General features: G+C 27.8%; 1 protein-coding gene across 3 annotated transcripts; it reads left to right on the plus strand.

Moving 5' to 3' along the window:
- The first annotated feature begins 50 nt into the window (after positions 1 to 50).
- On the plus strand, positions 51 to 10,740 carry LOC107166513 (RING finger and SPRY domain-containing protein 1-like). Of its 3 annotated transcripts, XM_089221871.1 has the most exons (12): positions 56 to 629; positions 733 to 890; positions 4,380 to 4,545; positions 4,637 to 4,816; positions 6,866 to 6,932; positions 6,995 to 7,135; positions 7,203 to 7,318; positions 7,390 to 7,533; positions 7,595 to 7,818; positions 7,901 to 8,056; positions 8,112 to 8,225; positions 10,405 to 10,740. In XM_089221871.1, exons 3-12 carry the CDS (start codon positions 4,462 to 4,464, stop codon positions 10,529 to 10,531), a joined length of 1,353 nt encoding a protein of 450 aa, XP_089077997.1. In that variant the 5' UTR covers positions 56 to 629; positions 733 to 890; positions 4,380 to 4,461; the 3' UTR covers positions 10,532 to 10,740. The 3 variants fall into 3 exon arrangements, with proteins under 3 accessions (XP_089077996.1, XP_015370692.1, XP_089077997.1); XM_015515206.2 differs by having other exon boundaries at positions 54 to 890; XM_089221870.1 differs by lacking the exon at positions 4,637 to 4,816 and having other exon boundaries at positions 51 to 890.
- Positions 10,741 to 10,819: the final 79 nt, after the last annotated feature.

The following is a 10,819-nucleotide window of genomic DNA, read 5'->3' on the forward strand; positions in this document are numbered from 1 at the left end:
GAAAGTATTTTTTTGCTACGAAATTTATCATATCATAAATCTATTATTATTATTGTTTTAACGATGAATCACTAAACGTAATAGTGTAATAGTGTAATACGTTTTTGTTTGTTTGTTATATGATATACTTGTCTCCTCTGATTGTATGTAATGTAACATATAAAATATTAAACAATTATATCGATGTACAGTGCGTAATGTTGTACTAAATGCACACACACACACGAACATACAATATTTCACAAAAGCCATATTATATACACACGCACACTCGCGATCGCACGCGTGCGAGCGATTTATTGTTTTCCGCATTTAATTATATGTATTTTTATTGTTGTTGACGTAAATAATATTTAACTCGCGCATACGAGCGGTCGGGTGCGCGCGCGGTCGGTCGACACTCTGCAGCAGTGCAGCGTTAATGGCGCACTCGGCTCAAGTCGGTTCTAACGGTTTCTATAATGTTTTTTAACTTATACTGCGGCAATCGCTGCTCATTGCTCTATAATCAACTTCAATAATATTTTAAGTGTACCGTGCATCGAAGTCCGGGCTGTTCGAATATATCGTTTATTCGACTACCCGACGGACGAACAATAATAATACCGACGATAAATCAACTATTAGAAGTGACGATTTTTTGGATTTTATTATTCGTAACTCTCCCTACCTTTTTTTTTTGTAATTATCATCATTGTTTACATGGGTGCGTTTCACTGTAAATCGTGTCAGAACGGCGAAAATGTATCGAACATATTCAGTCAGGATGTTGGTGAACGGAGACGATTTATATTTGGCAGACGTCGTAGTCGCAGCAGTTCGGTTAGACAGACTGATTCGCTTGTGCTTCAGACATTGAGTATTATCAAGAACTTGGGACTTATTGAGAAGTAAGCAATTCTGGCACAAGCTAGGTTTGTGTTTTCTAAAATATGTGTGATGCATACCTACTTACAATAGGCAATATCTATTTCATCACTGAATATTGTTTCTTATATTTTCTCACAGTAGACTTCCTAATTATTCTATACTTATAAGTGTATAGTAATCATTTAAGGTAGGTCCTTTAAAGTATAAACTTTTGAAAGATAATGAAAAACCATTAATACATCTTAAAAATTAGGTAGGCATCTACATTTTATTACCTATTTGTTTTTTTTCTGAGTACCACTTATTCGTTATCTTAATCTAAACAACAATTTGGCAATTTTTATTGTTTAAACAACAGTAAAATTAATATAGGTAGGTATATTATAATATTTAACAATGTTATGTAGTCTAATCCAGATAAAACGTATACCATGATAATCATCGTACAACATTTTTAATTACCTATTGTAGGTATAGTACTTAACACAATACGTAAAGTAAGTGTATCTTATATTGTGTTTTTAAATTTTATTTTTGTTTGATACAACACTAAGAATATTACATGGGCACCTCGACAAATAATTTATTGAAAACCCATTCTTATTTCTCAACAAAATATAAAAACTAAAATGAAAGACTGATTTCAATATATTATGTAGGTGTACCAATAAGGTTTTATTATTTACATAATCCAGTGTCTTAAACTACATTTTGAAATAGAAACACTGAAAAACTATCTACTTATTGTTATTTATGGCTACCATGTTCCAGCTAAATTTTAAAATATTTCTGTAGTTGCCTGCCTATTTTTATTAAAAATAACCAACTATAATATTAAAAATAACAAATGTATATCAACTACAAATATTCCAATAAAATTGTATACATTCTTCATTTAAAATATTATAAAAGCAATATAAGGTTTTAAAAAAACTCACTTATCAATTATAAATTATAATATGTATAAGATGACTTGTGATAACCACAAGTTTTTTTTCTGTAAGATTTAATAAAAAATAATTAATGTTTTTTTTTTACATAGGTAACCTTTTTAACCTTACCTTTATTTAATAATTTTTTTATGCAATAGTATTCTCTATGAATACCTTATTTTATTACATTGACTTGCTATTCATTCTGTAATCATTACAATTACAGAATATATTTTGTATATTATTTAATAATTTTTTTCATGCAATAGTATTTTCAATGAATACCTTATTTTATTACATTGGTTTGCTATTCATTCTGTAATCATTACAATTACAAAATATATTTTAATTGCATTTAGTACTTATGACATTCCTAAACAATATATATATATATATATATATATTGGTCCATAACAATAATTACAGTTAAATGTACATTTTTGTTGTTTGTTGTGTTTTGATTCTCATTTTATTCACTAAGGCTTTGTGGGATTGGATTAATTATTTTATAATTATTCTAGGTAATAATTTTTTTTTTAAATATGAAAATTTAGGTACCTAGCAAAATTGATTAATAATTATCACCGTTTTTTATTTATCTAATTTATTACTATTAATACATGTTTTAATTGTTTTAAGTTAATTTACGATAAAAATGTTAGTAGACTTAAATAATTATTCGATCTAAGATACACTGAGTATTTTATTCAATATTTCATTAATATTTCAGTTATGGTTGACATTTTACTGTAGGAATGTAGGATAATAATTTTTTTACTAACAATAAAACAATTAGTTTCTTGTTTTTTAAAATCACACTTAATAGAATTTAATGAGATTAAAAATAAATCTGTTTTTAAATATATCCTAAATAATTTACACATTAAAATTATTGTTCTATAATATTTTACTTAACATTTTTCTGTCAACATTAAACATGTGCTTTATTTTGTTACTCGAACAAATGGTTTTCATAAGTTCAAACATTAATTATACCTATATCTAAAAAGTATTTTAAATTCTGTATATGTCTTGTTCGATGTATAATTTGAATACTTTGAAGAAATTAAAAATTATATATGTTCAATCAATTAAAACTGATTCCTTCACATACTTAATAAGTAGGGTTAGGATGTTTATGAGCTTAAAAACACTAAAAGATGCATGCAAATATGCACAATAAATATCAAAATATGACCTTATAAATAATCCAATTTCTAATCCGAACTGTATTTTAAAATAATTTACAACTTTTTTTTATAACTTTAAACTTAAATACAAATATTTAAAAATATGATACTTTGAAATTAAAAACTTTGGTACTTACAGTAAATTAATATTTAATTAAGAAAGTAATAAAGATAAGTTAATTATATACTACGGGTTTCATATTTTTTAATTTTCGTTAAATGTGAAACTGACTATTTCTACTTATGGGTTTTTATTGAGGTTTATATTGTATTTAAGTTATTTTTTGGCGAAATAGGCATTTATTTACAATTTTTTTCAAAATATGCATTTATTCATAAAAATCCCTAAATATGCAAAAATATGCAAAATAAAATTGAATGTATCTGATTCTATGTTGCACAAAACAAATTTATAACTTGGTCTGCAAAGTGCATGAATAAAAGAAAAAATATGCAAAAGTCATAAACATCCTAACCCTATTAATAAGCAACTGTTGTAGTTGTCAACACTGACACTATTAGTATTACTATATATTATAATAGTATATAAATATATATAAATAAATAATAATATACATGCAATAATACTGTCACTAATATGTACTGATTTCCTATGATAAAATAGTTCTAAACATTCTTAAAATATGCTAAACTCTTTACCTCATAGCACTGATATCTACCAAAGTATCACACACCTTCTTCTTTCATGAATTATTTAATATCATTAATTAACCTCAGCTAGGGTTAGCACTCCTCCTGGTTTCATGCGGATACTCTGGTTTAATGTTTTATTTATAAAACTACATTATTCCTTGCATTTCATTATTTACTTTTTCATCTCATAAGGTGTATAAATTGTGTATAGCCATAGTTTCTAGTCTATAGCCTACATACATGTTTTGTTGATAATTTTTTTGTTGCTTATTGGGCCTGTCATCTTATAAAGGCGGTGAACTAATGGCAAATTGACATTATCCTACATTTAACCAAATTAAAATACATTATAGTTCATTTAATAATCTTTATTTTAGAAAATTCAAAAGCTTAATTATTAAAATTCCATTTGTCTGTGCAACTAGTAAAGATAATCAAATATAAATATCCTCATAATTTTTAGAAAAAAATAGCATGATACTGTAAAAGAGGGTGTTCTGCAGGAATATTTTTCTTTTCTAATTTTTCATACCAACCTAATTATTTCTATATATTAAAATTATATATATATTTTTTGTTACATTTATAATTAAGAATGTTTAATAGAGCAGAAAATAGTTCAAACTTAAATTAATCGGTTCTTGTTTTTATCAAATTAATCTGAAAAAAAAATGATCAAAATTATATCATATACATGTCTATCAGAATAATTTAACCATATTTTATTTTATAGTGGTACTGAAGCTCCAGAAGCATTGCGAAAGTTACATTGGGTTGCAGATGATGGTGATGGTTGGATTCAAGTGGTATTATCTATGATTCATGTCATTCCTCTTGATGATCCACTAAGCCCAGCTCTTATAACTGTTATTCTCGATGATTGCCCTTTACCCGACAAAGTAAATATAATTATTACATTTTTTTAATTCTATTTAAAAATTATTAATTTTATTGAAGATTACATAATTATTGTAAAATTAAAAATTTTAGGACACTGTGATGAAATTATCTCAAATGTTAGATTTGTCAAATAAAACTCCTAAACGTAAAACAGTTGACCAACATCGTAACATTTGTGTAATATTAGGTATACTTGCTGACAAGTTACCCGGACCTTTAAGCATTGCTTTATTAACTAAAGATACATTGACTTATCTTTTCAATAACATGGTGAGTAGCACGGACTAAGATAGTATGGACTGGAAACGAACGCCTAATCATGGGTCCGCTTATGGTTATGAGTAGGCTTGTGCGGGGTAAAATGGGGCAAGTACGATTCGCGCTCTATCTATGTTTATATATAAGAACTATAAATTTCTACTTTTTTGAATTTTCCCTCCAATGTATTATTGTAATTATTATTTATTTAAGTGTTTACTAGCTGTTTATTATTCATCACATTTGACTTGGTTTAACTGTTTTAGTCACGTACATAGTACTATCTAAGTACGTGGTTTTATAACTTATTACCTAGTTACATCAAATTTAATTTTTCTGTTGCTACTTTGAAAATTGCAAAATGGCACCAAGACGTAAAGTAGGTACGTAAATGTTCAATTAATGAATGTGAAAGTCGTGAAGATCAGACAAATGTTACTCTGTTCAAAGTATACGAAAGTAAGGTTAGGTTAGTAACAAAGTAACAAAGTAGCTTGGAAATCAGCAGTACATTATACAGTAAACAATCAATTGAAACCATTGGACTACATTTGTTCTAAACACTTTGCACCTGATGACGTTATTACTAACTATTCACAAACACCATCTGATGTAATTATGCCGGAGGTAAATTATAATATATAAGCATGAAACTAGTGAGGAATCATTTCAAAAATTTTGCAATGATTTTGATGTTTTTCAACAGACAGTTGATGTTTTTTTTAACAAAAAATTGAAACTTATCAACACTTTTCCATGTAGTATGCATAAAATTGAAGTATTGACTTTTATAATATCATATTATGTAAAGATGATGATGTGTCAATATACAAAAGTTTTAAACAATGTTCAAAAAAAAAAAAATAAATAATGCAAAGAAAAAGAAGAATTCAAAACTTGTTAATACATAGATTAAAATATTAATCAAATTAGAGAATACAATCAGAAACAGAATTTTGAAATGGAGACTTAGGTAGTGAAAAAAAATGCTTACTGTTTCGTCTGTATTTTTATAATTAAAATTTAAAGTAGGTAGTGTAATATTTTTTGGTTAATAAATAAATCGCGTATTTTTGTTATGAATATGTACAACTACCCTACGTTTTAAAAATCCAGAATCTATTTTCCCTCAAAACCATTTTACGACATCAAAAATGTATTACATAAATTATAAATATTAAATAAAAATAAATAATAATTGTAATAACTAATAACTAATAGTTCCATTCTAGTCCGTGATAGCGCTACATTCACACTTGCCCCATTTCCCCCCACACAAGCCTACTCCATTCCATAAGTGACCCTGCTCCCCTACACTCGCCCACCAGTTCGTTTCCAGTCCATACTATCTTAGTCCGTGGTGAGTAGTATACTCAAAACACTGATATCACATATAATTCATATACAGGGTGATTCTTTTAAGTGGGTACAATAATTATCTCGAAAAGTATTTACTTTTTTCAAAATATTTTTTTACATGGTTTCAAGATGTTAAAAAACCAAAGTTTTTATTAAAAAATTATATTTTTAAATATTTTTTATCCTTATCATTTTTTAAGTTTTTACTTTTTTGAATGAAACATAGAGTTTTAATTTCATATTCCAAAGCAGAATATTTTTCTAAGTATTTTGATTCATAAAAATCTAATTTAGGGCTAGTAGTTTTTGAGTTATCAGTATTTAAAGTTTAGATTGGCAGAGTGGAGTGGTACCCCGCAAAATGTTTGTCCACTACTCCGCTTGTAAAAACTTTAAATACATATAACTCATAAACTACTTGTCCTAAATTTGATTTTTATGAATCAAAATACTTAGAAAAATATTCTGCTTTGGAATATGAAATTAAACTCTACGTTGTTATTCAAAAAAGTAAAAACTTAAAAATTATAGGGATAAAAAATATATTTTTTAATAAAAACGTTGGTTTTTCAACAACTTGAAACCATGTAAAAAATATTTTAAAAAAAGTAAATACTTTTCGAGATAATTAGTGTACCCACTTAAAAGAATCACCTTGTATATGTAAAAAGAATTTTTAAATATCCAATAATATATTTCCAGGATTTGCAAGTACATCCTTCAATTATACTATTTTCATTAATTGCACTTGAAAAATTTGCACAAATAAGTAAGTGTTTCTGCTTAATTTATTGTAACCATAATTTATAAATGTTTCATTTGAATTTGTAGGAGAAAACAGATTTACAATTGAAACTTTTATGAAGACTGGACCTTTGGCAATGTTGTCAATATTTGAAAGGTTGACAGGTTCTGATCAGCCGTTTTATGCTCAAGTTGGGTTTTGTGCTGAATGGCTACTAGATAACATATGTAATACAGTAATTTAATGTTTATATTAATTTTAATAAAATAATATTTTATAATCGTTTTTAATTAGTTGTGGATGATCAAAGGACGTTATCATATTTAAATATTTCAATGGAAGGTGTAAATGCCATATTAAATCAAGAAGATGCTAGCGAGTATTTAAAACTGGGTCCTTCTGGTTTAGAAGTATAAATAATTTTCCAAATAACCATGTATATTGTATATCTTACATAACCTATTGCATTTTTTTTAAATAGGCTAGATGTGATGCATGTAGTTTTGAAAGTGTTCGCTGTACTTTCCAAATTGACAAAGGCACTTGGTACTACGAAGTAACAATATTAACATCTGGTGTCATGCAAATTGGATGGTCAACTAAAAATTCAAAATTTGTTAATCATGTAAATGTTTACTCATTTTCATTGTATGTGTTTTTGAATTAATATAAATAAATAATTTTAGGAAGGATATGGCATAGGTGATGATGAATATTCAGTAGCCTACGATGGCTGCAGACAACTAGTATGGCATGGTGCACGATGTACCAGTTGTGTGTCTGGAAGGCCATGGCGTGAAGGAGATACAGTTGGTTGTTTATTACAAGTGGAAAAACCATCTCCAACTGCAACATTCTACTTAAATGGTCAAATTGTTGCATTTAATGACAAAATATTTCAATATGCTAAGTATGAAGACATTCTATTTTATTGATATTACCATTTGTATTTAAAAATTGATGCTAATTATGTTTGAATTCTACAAATATAGGACAGAGTTTTTTGCTGCAGCTAGTTTTATGACATTCCAACAAAGTCGTTTTAACTTTGGTAGCAAACCATTCAAATATCCACCAAAAGGTGTTAAGTTCAGTATCATGAATGACCATGGAAAATTGGACGAAAAAGAAAAAACAATCTTACCTAAGTAAGTATTAAAAAAAAAAAAAAGTGCGTGAAATAAATATGATTTTTATTTTTAGACAAATGAGACTGGGTTTATTAGGTTTATTAGGCAAGCAGACAGCTGATGAAGATTCATGTACAATTTGTTTTGATCATAAAGCTGATGTTATGTTATACCCTTGTAAACATGAGTAAGTAATTTGCAATTAAACATTAGTACATTACCATCAAGTTTAATTTTATTGAATGGAACTCATTTTAGTTATTAATTAGGTAGATTTCATTTTTTTTAAATGTGGATATATCTTCCAAAAATGTCTAGTTCTATTCAACTTCAAATGCTTTAATATATAATTATTTTTATTCACGTTATCAATATTTATTGTGCATACTAGGATCCTCCAGTACAGTCAGAGATTAAGTATAATAACTCGCTTTAAAAATTAAAATACAAAATTAAGACACAGTCAATTGAATAACAATATCAATGCTGTAGTATATATTTTATTTGATATTCAGGTTAAATTTAAAACTAAACAATGAAGCATAATGTAATATTTATTATTTAACCACATTCTTTTTGTTTCAAACAATACCAGTTAATTGTACAATGCATAATATAGAAAAGTAAATATATTTGGAATTACACCATGTCAGCCTTTATCCTTACACAGGTCAGACTGCTAGTTTAAGAAGACTTTGCTTGCATTTGTTGTCTCCACCTCACAAGTGTTAAATATAACTAATTTACACTCAGAAGATCATATATTTAGTTTCAATAGCTTTAAAAATAAGAGAATCAACCTCTTGTAAAATCTGATGAGAAGTACATAATGTGTATGTGTATTTAATATTGCATAAATTAAAAATGCTCTTAACTAGTATGAAAACTGAATAACTCTAGTTAACTTCCACACACATCATATTTTAACCTGATACATGATAGATCAATTGGCTTTAATTTTTAAACTAAGCTTAGCTAAACGTGTTCTGCTATCTGTAAATTCGCTATTATTCACTTGTAAACATTCAATAAATGCCTGTGTTACACCTGTTTAATGCATTTATTTTATTTACAGGTATTGTATTTTCTTTAGGCGGTTTCTGATAGGTTAAAATTTCTTTGATAATTTTTGGTTTTTTTTAGTTTGTGTAGGAATGTAGGGCATCTATTTATTTATTTATTTGTTAACGGGCTGGGCCCTATACAACAGTTTAACATAATACAATAATATATAATTTAAATAATTAATACAATGACACATTTAAATTTATATAAGATAATAACTACAGAATAATAAGTATAATAATGATAGTAAAACAAATAAAAAGAAAAAAATATATAATAATAAAATGTATCAGTTTTGATGAACGGTGCTCTCATTGGCCAGCCCCATCATGCGGTCTATCATTTCTGCCTTAGTTGGTAGTGTGCCCAGGAACAACGAAAGGAGCATGGTTTCTAGTAGTACGGGATGGAACTTTGAAATTGACTAACAAGAGAAGTGAGGGAGCATCTATACGACCATCAACCAGTTTATTTAGAAACTCGTTAACTCGCCTGTCAGCCAGTGAAATGAGGCTGAGTTCCTGCATAACTAAGAAATAGTCGTGGGGAGGATGATTTATTTTTAAGACAAAAGCTGCGCAAGATAAGAACCGTCTCTGAACATGTTCTAGTTGACAGGAGTCAGATACCGTATAAGGGTCCCATAGGACCGAAGAATACTCTAATAGTGAACGGACCAATGAACAGTATAAAGTTTTTAATGAAGAAGATAGATTGAACTCCTTTGATATGCGCATCACAAACCCAAGCATTTTTAAGGCTTTGCAGCATATCATTTCAGTGTGGGAGTGAAAATTGAGATCGAAATTAAAGATAATATCTAAGTCTTTCTTACTACATACCGATGTCACACTTGAACTATTGATGGAGTAAGTATAGTTAATAGGAAAGCGGTGTCTTAAAAATGACATGGAATGACATTTACTTACATTAAACTGAAGACCAATATTATTAAACCACGAGACCAGGTTGTTGAGATCATTTTGGAGCGTAGAGCAGTCAGATAAGTTTTCAATTTTCCTAAAGAGCTTCAAGTTGTCGGCAAACATGAGTAGTTCACAATTTTTGACAATTTCCTTGATGCCATTTACATACAAAGAAAACAATATTGGAGATAAATGTCCTCCTTGAGAAACTCCAGAAGAGACCTTTGAGATGGATGATTTGCATCCGAACACTATATACGAACTATATTGTTAAATTTACATTCATATTCTGTATCATTAGAACAATATTACTATAATTAACTATTAATTCATTAATTTTCACAAATAAGTTTTGTTTTTCTATTGTTTTTTCAGAGGTTATTGTGAAAACTGTGCACAGCAACTGACACTCTGTCCAGTTTGTCGTCAATTAATCGACAGGTTTCAGGAAAGCATTCCCACAACAGCCAGCAATAGTCCTAGTCAGTTAGTCGTGATGTGATCTCTTCCATATTTTTACAAATTATTATATACAGTTATGTACATTTAAATAAGGTGGCACACCCCCTGTGTTCTCATTTGACTAATACAGGGAGGTATGTGAAGTCACAATGGGTAACTCTGTACATAAAATATTCTTTTATATTGTAAGTCTTTATAAACTTTGTGTATATTGAACAGAAAATTAAATTCTTTTAAACATTGAAATAATTTTCTTTATTGTTTTATTTCCGATTTTTTATTTAAGTTGTTTATTTCATGGTTTATCATCTGGTAAACCAGATACTTG

This window comes from Diuraphis noxia, unplaced genomic scaffold (genome assembly GCF_037042655.1).
Source record: "Diuraphis noxia isolate RWA-SAM2 unplaced genomic scaffold, SU_Dnox_SAM2 contig0003, whole genome shotgun sequence".
NCBI classification, from domain to species: Eukaryota; Metazoa; Arthropoda; class Insecta; order Hemiptera; family Aphididae; genus Diuraphis; species Diuraphis noxia.

What these genes read in the sequence shown, in the direction of transcription:
- LOC107166513 (XM_015515206.2), top strand. Translation starts at nt 703, where the DNA reads ATGGGTGCGTTTCACTGTAAATCGTGTCAGAACGGCGAAAATGTATCG. An exon ending in ATGGCTACTAGATAACATAT is followed by an intron (nt 7,136 to 7,202) that starts GTAATACAGTAA and finishes GTTTTTAATTAG; the next exon opens with TTGTGGATGATCAAAGGACG. An exon ending in TTATACCCTTGTAAACATGA is followed by an intron (nt 8,226 to 10,404) that starts GTAAGTAATTTG and finishes TTGTTTTTTCAG; the next exon opens with AGGTTATTGTGAAAACTGTG.